The sequence below is a fragment of the Juglans regia genome, chromosome 14 (genome assembly GCF_001411555.2).
Source record: "Juglans regia cultivar Chandler chromosome 14, Walnut 2.0, whole genome shotgun sequence".
NCBI lineage: Eukaryota > Viridiplantae > Streptophyta > Magnoliopsida > Fagales > Juglandaceae > Juglans > Juglans regia.
Window position 1 is genome coordinate 4891510 of NC_049914.1, and position 14503 is coordinate 4906012.

Genomic DNA, 14503 nt, shown 5'->3' on the forward strand with positions numbered 1-14503 from the left:
AATGGCATAATAGCAATATCTTTTTTGAGTGCAGCTAGGGTGCCACCTAGCAGTGACTGTTGGGTGTGCCCCTAGGCAAAATTTCTCTTTTTTAATTTTTTTAATTTTTCTTATTCATATTTTTTTAGTATTTTTAAATATTTTTAAAAAATATATAAAATAAAAAATTACCAATACACTAATAGTCAATTCCTTAATCAAAAAGTAAAAGAAAAAGTGTAAAAAAAATTAAATGCATAAGCGGTCAAAATAAGGGGGCGAAATGGAGCCACATAGGAGTATTATTCATTTTTTTTAATAGCCACTCGTCAGAGCATTGGCAATTATCATTACCAAGTGTAAATTTTGGCTAAAAGTTGAGGTTTTGGCTAAAACCAAAGTCATTAAAGAAACTAGTCCACATTGGACTATCCATCCTGTGAGGGGACCCCTCTAGAAAGTGGCCCAGGCCCAAAGAGACCAAGCCGCGAAGACCCCTGACCCCTCAGGCAGAGACCCAAAACGGGACAGGAGCCCAAGTTGGGAAGCCGAGTACCTAGCCGACAACCACACTGCCCATCCAAAAAGGCATTGGCACTGAGCTTGGCCCGATTGAAGAGCCCACCACAAGGTAGTGATCGCCTAGGACCTCGGTGGGCTGCCAAGCCCGCAATAGGGTATGTAGCGAACAACTGTCGTAGGGCGCAGACGGCTGGGCGTGTCCAATCTTGGGCATGCTAGGCCAAAAGGCACACCGCATTCAATGCGTGTCAGGAAACCCAGCATGCAACGACGTGCTGCCAAAAGTGTCGTAGGACGGCTCAACCACGACCTAACACACTGCCACGACAAGAGGGTGGTAGGAGGTTTGACCCAAGCACGACCTGACACCTAGGGGTGTAAATTCAAACCGAAAAACCGGACCGGACCGGACTGAACCGGACCGGTTTTACCGGTTTTGAACCGGTCCAGTCCGGAACCGGTTTTTAAAACGTAAAAACCGGCCTGTTCCGGTCCCGGGATTTTTTGGACCGGACCGAACCGAACCGGACCGGTTGATTAAAAAAATAAAAAAATAATATTTTTATATATAATTTTTATACAAAATATTTTATATATATTAAATATTAATATATATATGTTTTATATATAATGTATAATTATAAATTTTTATGTGAAATTTTATATATAACATATATATTCATATATGAAATAATTTCTTATTATAATTTATAAATTATTATATAAAATGTTAATACTAAATCACTAAAAGTTTATAACTAATACTAATATATAACTTATAACTATACCAATAGTCTAATATTAATACTATTACATAGTCTAATATATTAATAAAAGTATAAAACAGTTTTTTTTAAATTAATTTTTTTTTTTTTATAAACAAATTTTTAATGACAAATTGTGAAATTTACATCTTAAAAAAATCGGAAAACCGGACCGGACAGGACCGGAAACCGGTAAAACCGGAAGTACCGGTTTAGGAGGGTAACCGGTGCGTAATCGGTTTTGAAAAATACAAAACCGGTACATACCGGTTCGGTCCTAGATTTTATCCAAAACCAGACCGAACCGGACCGGTTACACCCCTACTGACACCAATGTTTTGAATACCATATCGGACGCTGTACCGGTCAAGGTACTGGAACGAAATATTTCGGTACCGGTACCGTTTCAGGATAGCGTTTCGGGATAGTCGATATATAAATAAATTATATTTCAAAATTATAGTCTATATATAAATAAATTATATATAAATTCATATATATATAAATTATAAATAGTCTAATCTGAATTGGGAGTCAAAAAATGAGCTTATAGTTTGAAAAAAAAAATGAAGGCCGAAATATCGGCCGGTACGAAATACAGGTAGTACTTGTACCGGCCGGTACGAAACGATTTTCAAAACATTGCCTGACACCCCACGATCTCCCTCGGCAGTCGAGTCCAAACCAGGTATAAATAACTGTCATCCCTCCCAAGGGAAGGCTCTCTAAACTATTCTACTATTTTCAACTCACTTTGCTTTCTTCATCACTCAAATATTCTCCACTGATTATGGCATCGGAGTGATCTTGGACGTCACCTGAGCCCATTCTTCCTCTAAGATGCGGGTCCTGTGCGCTTGGCTACTATGGTACTGCTCGGGCTATGAAACACGACATAAACATATCTCAAAGTCAAAATAATAATATAATATTAAATATTTTAATAATATTTTTTTAATTTGTTTTTTCTATTTTGCAAATACACTCCATATATTAATTAGAAATTTAATTTTTACTTAAAATTATTATTTTCTAACTATTTTTTTTCTCAACCTAATTATTCAACAAACACATTTTGTCAGGAGAAGGAAGAGGAAAATAAAATAAAATGGGAACTGAAAAACGAGGGAAGAAAGAAGATTGTTGGGAATATTTTTAAAGTAAAATATTATTTTGAAAATGAACTGTAGCTAACCAAATTTGAAAAAAGAAATGACTTTACTGTAGCTCAAAAGTGGAATCAATTTTGATTACTCCAATACAAACTACTTTAATAAAAGAGCAGTACTACTATGCCACCTAGTGCAATTTGACTTTACTATATTTTTGCATTTTATTTCAAATATTTTTTAAACATATTTAAATATTTTTAAAAAAATATATCAATATACTAATAATTACTTCCTTAATTTGACCGCTCTATTTTTACCGTTCAAATTTTTACTTAATAATTAAGGAAGTGATTTTAAGTGTATTGATATATTTTTTTATTTTTTAAATATATTTAAATATATTAAAAAAATATGAATAAAAAAATAAAATAAATTATAAAAAATAACTATCGATCAAGTAAAGCGGCAGTAGAGTAACCCGACTTATAATATATATTTTGCCATGTTTTTTTTTTTTTTTTTTGAGAATGAAATACTTCTGCATTCATGCATAGATAAAATATTCAAATCCATCATAAACCCAACAAGGTGCTTAAGACAAACAAAAGAAACAACAATTAAGAAAGGACACGCCCAGCATCCACTTCAAGTCTGCTACGAAGAAAATCTGGAGGATCATTCCACCATTGCAGTGTATCATCCACAAACTTTGCTTGACGAGCCAGAATATGTGCAGCCTCATTACCATGTCTTCCCACATGCAGAACTTCAAAAGATTCAAAAGTGGACAGAATCTTCTTCACCTCATGAATTAAAATACTGCACCTATCCAAAATCTCCCCCCTAGAGCATATAGCTTCCATCACAGCAAAAGAATCCCCTTCTAAAATCAGATGAGAAATACCCAAGTGAGAGGTTAATTGCAAACCCCTAAGTGCAGCAAGAGCTTCTATGTCTTCTACCTCATGAATACCCAACTCCCTTCTAGACATTGCCATAACCAAGCATCCCTTATCATCCCGCAAAACAGCACCCACCCCAGAACAATTCAAGGCCTCAAAAATGGCTCCATCTACATTCAGTTTGAAAAACCCACAAGGTGGAGGTAACCAACACAAAGTTGAAGACTGATGATGAACACTCACATGCTTACGAAGTAACTGAAAGTTCTCAACATAATCAAGACAATTTCTCACCACATCACACACATCAAGAGTGCTGGTTTGCTGGAAAAACTTCAGGTTTCGAAATTTCCACACACCCCAAGCAATTATCAAGAAACGGGTCAAGATAAAATGGTCATTAAGGCGTATAATTGCTTTAATAGTAGAGAGAAAACAAGGATAGCCAAATAACAAACTCAGATTTCTTCCAAAAAACATTTCCCACACTCTGAAAAAATAAGGACACTGACAGAGAATGTGAGAAACATCCTCGCAAGCATTGTGACAAAAATCACAAGTAGAAGAACCCAGAACATGCCTCTGAAATAGGAGCTTTTTTGTGGGCAAACTATCCTTGCAAGCCCTCCAAATAAAGTTTTTAATTTTATTCGGAAGCTGTAAGTTCCACAAAACCTTTCAAAAAGAACAAGGATGATCTTGATTACTAGAACCATTCCCCAAAGCAGATTTCAGATTAAGGGCAAGATGATAAGCTGACTTTACAGAAAAAATACCAGATCTAGTGCCACTCCACACTAATTTATCAACACCCCAATGTAAGAATAGAGGAGTTTTAAGAATAGTTTGAGCCTCAAAAGGAAGAAATACCTGGTTTACCAAATCCAAATTCTTTTGCCATGTTTTGTTGTTGGGAAAAATGCTACTCTCGAGTCTCATCGAGAGTGACTACCTAAAAATAATTACTGACTAGCCTTTTTTTTCTTTTCTTCTTGTGGGTTGAAGCAAAGTTTTTTAATGATTTTATGAATTTATTTTAAATGTTTAAGAAGTTTAAAAAAATGTTTGAAAAAAAAAAAAACGGCATTCGGCATGAATAAGCCCCCTTTGTTGTTGTCATCGTGATTTTTTTTTTTTTGTACTTAAAAACAAATTTTGCAGAGATTTTCTTTCTGCAAACCAGCATGCTCATCGGTCGCCGTAATGGGCCGCCAGGGGAATGAATCTTCCTGTCCACCAGATTCTACTGTATATCATTCAATGTTGTCGGTCGTCTAATGTTTTTCTCTAGAACTCCTCTGACTTGTGATCTTCATGTTGCATGGTTAACTTGGAAAGGAAAGCAGGTATAAAAATTACAACTGGAGATGGATAGTAGGTCTAAAATATGAAAATTACAATATATGCAACAGAAGGCTAGGTGAATTCGCCAGTCTTAAGTCCAAGGGAATAAAAAAAAAAAAAAAAAAGTAAAAAATCATGAGCTCTGGCTAGCACGCTAAATATTGAAGGAACGTCACCTAAACAGTATATTGTACAGTGAACGAAAGTAAAACCAAGGCTTCACTCTCTTATCAAAGATGCTTGATCTGTAGGTATAAGCAAACATGTCAACCAGAAGGTGGAACTGCATCAATACAAACAGAGTAACGGGAATACTAGCCAAACAGATGACAGGATTGACAGTCCATGAATGTCCACGCAGCATGATCAAAAGAGCAGTAGAAAAGGCTATCATCATAGTTGTAATAGAGAAGAAGAGGGTGCAAAGGCCTGTTATCATTCTTTTAGGCAAGGATTTGAGAAAATCTTCTTCTGAATAACGTGATGTAAGGAGCCCCAAAAATATCAATACTGAAGCCGAGGAAGAAAAAAGCGACAAGGAATCGCTCAATATAAAGATCTTAAACATGTTATTATGTAAGAATATTGGCAAGCCTGTCTCTTGATTATTACCACCTGGAACGGTAAATGCTGCTGCAAACATAATAGTGACGATGAGAGCGCCTACTACCGTACAAGAAGTTGATGTGTCCTTCATCCATCGCTCTCCTTCTTTCATCAATTCCTTGTGGGTCTTTGTAAACAACTGTCTAGGAGTCAAACCATCTGCGTTCTTAAAGTTTGTAATCATGGGATTGCAAAGGCTCTCCACCTGCTGTAATTGTTATACAAAATGTTAGAAAGAAATGCAAATAAAAGTCCCTGCCAATATTTGAGAGACATTTTAAGTATATATTTACCTAGAAATTTGAATATTAACATCTATAGCTCGAAAATCTTGTTAAACACTAAAACCTAATTCATGTTAATATTGCCGAAACATAAACTCCCCCCCTTACTCTATTTTCTTTCTTACTTTAATTTATTTTGTGTTTGTTTGCTTTTGTTCTTTGGTGCTAATCCATCTAGAATCCTATATGGTGTGTGCACTTTTAACATAATCACGGTTGAATGGCGGTCTACAAAGTCAGGTGACGATTCAAATGAGCAGTTGTAACCCTACAAAATAGGTCACGCACCTATAATAATAATTTTTAAAAGTAATAACAGTCAATGAGATTTACTTAATTAATTCTATATTATTACACTTCATAAAATCTCAGGCCAATTAGATTTCATTTACTTTTTGATCTATGAGTTCACGTTCTTCATTTATTTCAGGGAAGAAGAAAAGATTATGAGCTTTAGGACATCTATAATCTTTAATTATGATGATATCTTCCATAGATCTTGGCTAGGTGGAAGACAAGAAATCATACCATATGTGAGATGCACTTAATTAAAGAAAAGGAATTTTTTTAAAAGATTTAAAGGGGCTACAACTTTTAGTAGAAATGCTTTACAAACTGACGTGTCATTAATTAAAAGTTAAAAAAAAAAAGTGAGTCAAATCAATATTTATTACGTTGGGGATGTGCAGCAATCACATGAAGTTTATAAGATTTTTTTAATAAAAATTATAGTAAGTTCAGTATTTTTCCTATACGAGTAAACGAGAGTAAATGCAGATATGGGAATATCTCAACCATTTGGTTTGATTCTAGCAGATTTAAGGAACCCTAGTTATAGTATCCACAAATGGCAAAAGGTAACTTGCCATAAAAATTAAGACTTCTTTGACAAATAATTTTCAACTTTTGCTGTTCTCATTTATTTTCTCTCTTTAAAAATCTCTAAAATTTGCAAGATGCAGTAAGTAAAGACTGCACACCCAGGAAATATAACGTGTGAGAGCTGACCTTAAACCATTGCAGTTCTCTTTGCATCTGCAAAGCTGCACCTGGGATGTGATCAAGCGGAGTGAATTCTGTTAACAATGCTACCATATGTAATACGTTATTGCCGAAGATGTCTCTGTTAGCTGCCCACATGCTCGCCTGTCTGGAGCGGAATGTCGCTAAAAAGATATCAGCATGGCGATGTAGGGCAGCCAACATAACGATGCCTCTGTTTTCCGCATCACGGATATGCAAAAGTTTTGGATTTGCTGTCACTATTCCAACAACAATCTCAAGGATCCCTTCCCTCATAGCCCGGAATATTGCTGAATAAACACCACCATTTATCATGTCTTGATGATCTAAAGTTGATACAGCTTTGCACATGCAAGACACAAGTTCATAGGATCTGACATGGACCAACTTCATCTCATATAATTGCTTGAATCCTTTGTCAATATGGAAGCAATGTCAAATTTTCTGTATGAATCTATTAATAAACGATAAAATCAAACTAAGAATGAAAAGTTCAAGAAATTAACCAATAAATTATATTAATCAAAAGGATGCACTATACCCAAGAGGTTAAGGAGACTTGAAACTAGCTGACGCAATAGAGCTCGCACTGCAAAGTAAAAGCAAATTTGCTCATCACAAATATACAATAGAAAATTAATACCAAAAACGAAAATAATTTATTGACTTTTATTCAGATACACACTTGAGAAAGTTAAGGATATTCCATTACAAAGGTCTCTTGCTTGGTAAGTAACAAGAAACTACTTTTTAGAATCAGATAAATCTGCAAACTAGTCATTTTTACCAAAGACAATATGGCATTCATGCTCTTTCTCAGTGACCACTACCCATACATCATCATTTATGGCAATTAATCAGTGAAGCACTCATACACATTGCTCTAATTTTTTGCCTCATTTTGTCAACAGTCGTAGATCTGAAAACATTAAGTTGTATGACTAGATAAGATCATATGGCAGGGTTCCACCCTACCCCTCCCCCAAGATCATGAGACAGACAGATTAGATCAGAACAATATGGTATGCCATGAAAAAGTTTAATGACAAAACTAGACTTATTGGTCAACTCAGTTAATTTTTTTAAGTATCAGCAGTTACTACAAGCTGGCGTATTTTATGCTGAGTTGGACAGGTTTTGAACTGCTCAGCTAGGATTAGTAAGAGTTCTGCAGGTTAGCATGTTGGCAAGGTTAGTTACATTCTGTCTTATGAGCTGGAAAGAAAAGTTGGGCAACAACATACCTGATCCGATAGTTATCTCTTGATTGTTTTGAATGTTCAAACGAATTTCTTCCGTGGTATGAGCCCGTGGAATCCGTATACCTTTTTGACAAAAAAAGGCTGATGAGTTTGAAGTAATGATTTAATGCATTTTTAATGTATTTCTCGCTGGTAGCATTTTTATGTACTACTCCACACAAACAATTAAATAACTAAATCTTCAAAGTACAGTGAAACAAATACACACACATATTGCAGAGTGGGTTTAGGTTGTGTATGTGTGTGTGCATTTATTTATTTATATTATGTTTAATGTTTGTCATGTTTCACAGGTATTGATTTTTTTAAATCTTCATGTCATCAAACCGGCACGACTACATTTGATCTTTTTTTATCAGGCAAGCAAGTTTATTGGATATATCATCTAATGTACAAAACGAGGGAGAGGAAAACCTTACAGTCAATCACGCCGTAAAAACATAGTGCAAATTATCTAAAATTTTGAAAAAATAAATACTAAAGAAAAAGAGGAACCAACGGAGTGCATCCTATTCCATATTTTCTTGGCCAAAAGACTTTGATATTGCTCAAGAATTGCACCATGAAGGTGGTTTTGAAGGATAGTCCAGTGACAGAACTAACATGAGAATAATGCAATAGCCACAAGATGTCTTGAAAGTTATTACAGTGAAAGTGGCATTGGGTTAAGTTATTAGAACAGTATCTTTGTAGCTAATAGATTAATTACTCCTTATGTGGAAATCCATTATTTGATAATGTTAATGTAATCCTTGAAGAAATCATCTGGATCCTAGACGTAAGCACACATTTCCAGAACAATGTAATGAAAAGCACAAGAAAAGAAGTTGGTACTGACAGGAGTAGATCCATTTTTTCCAAAACACGAGCCGGGTTGCACCGGGGAATGCATGAGGCATAGAAGCCAATACATACAAAGGGGTGAAATTGTCTCTGTCTGGTGCAAAAGCCAAACGCGGCCAACCCTCCATTAAATGCACAGCAATATCTAATGTTGAATCATGCATGCGTACAGAAAACAATGAGCAAAAGGAATTATGTTGGCAAGATATAAAATCATCAGAAATAACAGCCAATGAATGGTAAGACAAGTACTTCTTACCGAAAAGTCCAGTATAGATAGTGTGGTTTAAAAGCGTAGCACCGTTGTGGCCTTTTTCTGGCTTTAGCTCTTCCAAAGGAGTGTGAAAATAGAGATAGCGAGCCAATTCTTTATGGCCATTCTCAAAGGCAATAACAACAGGAATATCTTGCTGATTATTTCCAATGCTGACTAAGCTCTTGTTCTTTCTAACCATGCACTTTACCATCCGGTTATTACCCTTAATAGCTGCATAAGCTAGTGCTGTGTTACCGCCATAATCTAGTATTGCCAAGTCTTCTTCCTTCATTATCTCCACCAACTTCTCCACTATATGTTCGTGTTCAGCAGCAACAGCAGTGTGAAGAGGCGTCTGGCCTGAAATATTTTCGATTGTCGCTGTCTTTGCATTGGGGTGGAGCTTAAGGAAATCATTTGTAGCGTTCCAATTACCACTTTGAATAGCCTGAAGCAAGGCCGCATACCCAGAGAATTCATTGTTCTGGTTGCCGTCGCTCCCTGCCATGGTTTAATTGTTCTCCTTATAGAATGAAAAAAAGGGATACCATTCTGACATCAACATGCCAACCACAGAATTATCTTTTATGTTGAGTTGAAGTTTCAGAATATGGAAATGACATTTGAATTAATTAGGACCGACAATGGGCAGGTCATACCACGTCAAGGCTAGCAAAAAGTATGTCTCAGACTAATAAGAGAACCACAATTTCATTTGCACAAGGAGTTTTGCAAACCGGTAAGGTGATTGACGTTGTACATATATATAATCGTCGATATTGTACTGAAACATTTGAACTCAGAAAAACCATGACTCAGGCTGGTTTTCAGTTCTATCATATGACACCAAATATGTAAACAACCTATTAAAAACCAATTGAATAGTTACAATTTACAATGCATCCAATAGAATCCATGTTTGAGCCCGTTGAATCATTGATAATTTTCTTAAATGTATTATAATCCATGTGGCAATATGTGTTGGCCAGCTAGATATAATTTGCAGTTAAAATAAAACTAGAGAGTGTCACCTGGGCTGCTTGATGGGTTTCCTACATCTTGATTAGCATCATTTGGTGGTTGCTCATGATTCTGTTTTCTATCTGACGTGTTTGATGAGTTTATTAGTGCAACCTCTGGGTCGATTCCTTCTGCGGGTTGCTCATACATTTTAGCTAATGTATCCCACAAAATTCTGGCAGAACTAATATCCTTGATCTTAGACAGTATGTCCATCCCACATGAAATCTGAATTGCATGTAAAGTTGCAGCATTCCTCTTCCTCCAAGCCTTGAATTCCACTGCATCATCTTCTGGTTTAGGAGGTTCCGTTGTTGTTTCAATAATGTCCCAAAGATCTTGAGCCAACAGATAGTTTTTTATGCAAGCACTCCAGTTCTCGTAATTTGTATTTCCAAGAACTTCAGGAACAATTGTGCCTGGAGGAATGGTTGTTGCCATGTCCTTAGTCTGTCAAATTACAAAGTAAGCATGCATGTTAGGTGAAATTCAGAAAAATGGATGCAGATATGGTATATATTTCGTCTTTCAAAGCCGAGAAAAGCAATTTGTGTTTCGTGCTTATAGGAAACTACTTCTGTAAATCAAACTAAGAAAAATTTCAATATTGAGAGAACAATGAATGAAGTGTGAAAGTTGCATGTCACATTTATCTAAAGGACAAACATAATCTTTGGTTTATTTTTTTCTTTTTTTATTATTATTTTTTTTCCTCTGAACGTTTTGTTAGGTGGTAAAATACAGGTTCCTCATCTGCACACCTTAGCATATTAACCTCACATGATTGGCCTAATCCTACATGACTTAGAAATCCCACTTGTATTAATCTAACTTTTTATGTAAAGCTCATCCTACGTATTATATCTGCCGAATTCAGCATAATAAAGATGTAAGATTTTTAGTTTGGCCTGCGTAGGCTTTTAAAATTGAACCACCTTAAGTTCTTTATCTTCTCATCTTTCTTTTTTTCTCCTCTCTCAATATTTTCTTGTTTTATTATTATTTTGTTATACTCTTATCACACCTAAAGCTTGAAATCTTAATTACAACTGTAGCTCAACCTTTGCAGCTTACTCTAATTTCATTATGAAAAGCAAGGGAGAACACTGTTTGCTTCCTGTCCGAGTTTTAAAGATTGGCCATGGAAAGAAGGAAGACGCGTGAGATCAAGGCCTCGAACGATGCATAGAGGCCGCAATAAGTGGCGAAGGGAGGGCTTCCGCACCGATGAGTGGGGACCGTCGATTGTGCGGAGGGGTAGAGCAGAAGGCGAGGGAGGTATCTAGTGGTGGGGCACGCGTATATCAACGGCGGATAAAAAGTCCAGATCTAACAATCCTACACCAAAACAAGGAAAACTAACAGAGACAATGACGGACAAAAAATGGCCCGTGTTCTATTCTTACTCCATCATATCTGCTCCGCCTTTTGCACTCTGCTTTAGTTTGTTCAGAGCCACGCCATTAGTGAACAAAAAAATAGAGAAGACTTCACGAAACAAATAAAGATGGAAAAAAGAAATAATTACTTGCAGAGAGCCGGAGCCCTGTCGCTTCGTAAAACGCAGTGGTGAGTGCTCGTCACCGGTGGAGTCGTGGACGGGCTTCATTTCAAGATATGGTTACTGGTTGCGATTCCCACTGCCATTAAATATCACAAAAACAAGTCGTTATGCGCAGAATAATTATTAAAATTCTTATCACCTTCGCTATTTACATCTCATATCTTATAAAAAAAAATCTTATATTTTATAAAAAAACATTTCTACACTCTATTAAAAAATTAGCGATTAATACGTAGAATTACTTAGAATAATTATCTCCTAATCTTAAGTACGGATTTTTAATAGTACATCTAATTATTGATTATTATTATATCAATTAAAAACTATATTTATATAAACAATTTTAATTTTACAAAAATATTAAATTATCTATATTCTAAAAATATCTAATAACTTTCCATTGAATTTATTCGAACAACTAATTATATAATTTTTGAAAAATACCAGTATATCTCTTAATTTATACTACTCACTTTATCCCTTGACATGATACCATAATATGATATTATGTGATTTATTAAAATAATTAAAAATTTATAAAATATATATTATAATATTATTTATAATCAAATTTGATTTAGTTTTAATTGCCTTTCATATTCATGCCTTTATGCAATAGTTACCTAAAAAAAATTATTTACGATAAATTATTGTATCTTTGCATTCGATTTTTTTTTAACATATAAGTCAAATAAATGAAGAGTAACTACATTATCTAGTTTATACCACCCACTATGTCTTCTTGACATGGCACCCATGGAGTATTAAAAAAACTTAAAATACAAATATAGAAGGATAAAGTAAATTTAAGATTTTAATTTTCTATTTTTTGTGTTTTTGGGCACCATTTTATTTTAAATATATATTTTAATTTTTTTTAATAAGTTACGTGATACCACATAAAGGAACAAAGTGAATAATTTAAATTAAGGCGTATAATAGCATTACTCATCAATAAATATTGTTTTGAAATAGATTGTATTAGTTTATGACAATCTGCCTCCAAAAAATATTGATGGCTTAGTTTTAATGTTTATTTTTTATTTATTTATTGTTTAAAAAGTGCAGTATTTGTTTTTGATATGGCGTATTGTTAAAGACTATGGATATAAAGATCAATTTTATTAGAGAAAATGTATTTGCTATTTAGTAATGATATATACACAATATATTGTATAATATATTACATAATAATATTATAAAATAATTGTATTTTTATAAAATGATATTATTTTTATAAGATGTTTTATAAAAATACTTACATTTAAAACATAATTATGTAAAATATTATTTTTAAATCATTTTCATTTGTCATAAGTATTGTACATTCTCTTTTAAATATAAAATTTATGTGAATTTTTTAATTTTTTTAATAATAAATTATACTATTTAAAAAAATTATATATGCACGCTTGCACAATCCGTTGTAACGTTACTGTCACCGAGTAGCGATAATCACGGACGTGTCTGAAAAGGATAAAAAAGTGGTAAAAAGTCAGAACGGAATGAGTACTTATCTCGTGGCTTTTAATTAAGGATAATGCTGGAGCTCCCGCTGGGGGCTCCCGCTGGGAGCTCCCGCTGGAGTTATAGTGTATTTTATTATGTATATTTTTTAATTTTTTTTTTATATAGATGTTTTTAATAATTTTAAATATTTTTAAAAAATAAAAAAATTTATAATATTATTTAATAATACTTACTTAATCACGAAGTAAAATAAAAAATCAAATGATTTTATATTTTATTTCGTGATTAAGCAAGTATTTTTTTAATAATTTTTTTTTTACTTCTTGATTAAGAAAGTGTTTTTAATGATGTTCTAAATTTATTTTATTTTTTAAAAAATATTATATAAAAAATAACTTAAAAAAAAACACATATAATTATGTCTACAGCCCCCAGCGGGAGCTCTAGCGGGGACTGTAGCACGATCCTTTAATTAAAAGATGAATTGAAATGATAAAATAAAATATTATATTTTAATATTATTATTATTTAAAAATTTTAAAAATTTAAATAATTTATTATATTTTATATTAAATTGAAATGAATTTAAGTATCAAACAAAGCCTTAAATCGTTTTTATATATTACCTAACAACCTCGTCATCGTGATGAGCCAATTCAATAACTCACTGTTTAGTGAAGCCAACAATTTCTCTCTCCAGATTTTTTTTACCCAGCCATCAGCACCATCATGATCGACAGCTTCGAATTTCTTAGATCTAACTTTTACCTTTTTTTTCAAAAGTGGAGCATATAGTATGTGTGCTTCCACCGCTACTGCTAATGACGATCCTATACAACATATCGACTTATCTTTCGATTGTTATTTTATTATATTTTTATTTTTTTAAACCAATGATTAAAATAAAATAATCGTGAAAGTTTTATTCAATCAATTCAGATTAACAAAATACAGTACACAATAATTCAGTACGACTTTTAGTAATAGTTTATAGTCTATTTATTAGACTATGAAAAAACTATTTCATACAGCTTCCTCTTAGTGGAAATTGAGTGGATGTCAAATTTTTTACTCTAAATTTTATTATTATTATTATTATTTCTCTTGTGTTACATTTACTTATTTTGAGATGATTGTTGAGGACTCTTAACTCATTTATCTATAAAACGATTGCTTGGAAAATATATATATAAATTTGTATAAAATAATACACTCACAATTCTTTCACAATTGTTTTATAATTTATATTATAAATAATCAATACAATAACATTAGTTTATTAATGTGTTTAATTTTATAAAATTTGTGGTCTCGTTTGTATTCACAGCCTATCTCAATTCATCTCAACTCATCTCATTACTATTCATTATTATTCATCAATTTTAACTCATAAATCTTATTACTATTCATAACTCATCTCACTACTATTTACAATCCATCTCAACTTATCTTTGAATTGAAACGGCAAAAAATCTTATTATCCAATCTTTTTTTAAAATGTAAAATATAAAGTTTAGAATAGAAAACCAATAAATTGTAAGACATTTTGCGT

General features: G+C 33.3%; 2 protein-coding genes across 3 annotated transcripts; both read right to left on the reverse strand.

The window, feature by feature from the left end:
* Window positions 1–2994: 2994 nt before the first annotated feature.
* On the reverse strand, window positions 2995–3759 carry LOC118344515. Its single transcript, XM_035685355.1, has one exon. The coding sequence runs from the start codon at window positions 3757–3759 to the stop codon at window positions 2995–2997; it is 765 nt and encodes a 254-aa protein (XP_035541248.1).
* An 888-nt stretch (window positions 3760–4647) lies between these two features.
* LOC109008487 lies at window positions 4648–11589 on the reverse strand. 2 transcript variants are annotated; one of them, XM_035685050.1, is made up of 8 exons: window positions 11446–11589; window positions 9929–10367; window positions 8901–9398; window positions 8637–8786; window positions 7781–7861; window positions 7078–7125; window positions 6522–6949; window positions 4648–5434 (listed from the first exon to the last, which is right to left on the reverse strand). In XM_035685050.1, exons 1-8 carry the CDS (start codon window positions 11524–11526, stop codon window positions 4796–4798), a joined length of 2364 nt encoding a protein of 787 aa, XP_035540943.1. In that variant the 5' UTR covers window positions 11527–11589; the 3' UTR covers window positions 4648–4795. The 2 variants fall into 2 exon arrangements, with proteins under 2 accessions (XP_035540943.1, XP_035540942.1); XM_035685049.1 differs by having other exon boundaries at window positions 4648–5437.
* Window positions 11590–14503: the final 2914 nt, after the last annotated feature.

Coding starts and splice junctions, on each gene's coding strand:
- LOC118344515 (XM_035685355.1), bottom strand. CDS start 3,759: ATGTTTTTTGGAAGAAATCTGAGTTTGTTATTTGGCTATCCTTGTTTT.
- LOC109008487 (XM_035685049.1), bottom strand. CDS start 11,526: ATGAAGCCCGTCCACGACTCCACCGGTGACGAGCACTCACCACTGCGT. Junction 9,399..9,928: donor AAACCCATCAAGCAGCCCAG/GTGACACTCTCT, acceptor AAACCATGGCAG/GGAGCGACGGCAACCAGAAC. Junction 7,126..7,780: donor AGAGATAACTATCGGATCAG/GTATGTTGTTGC, acceptor TTTACTTTGCAG/TGCGAGCTCTATTGCGTCAG.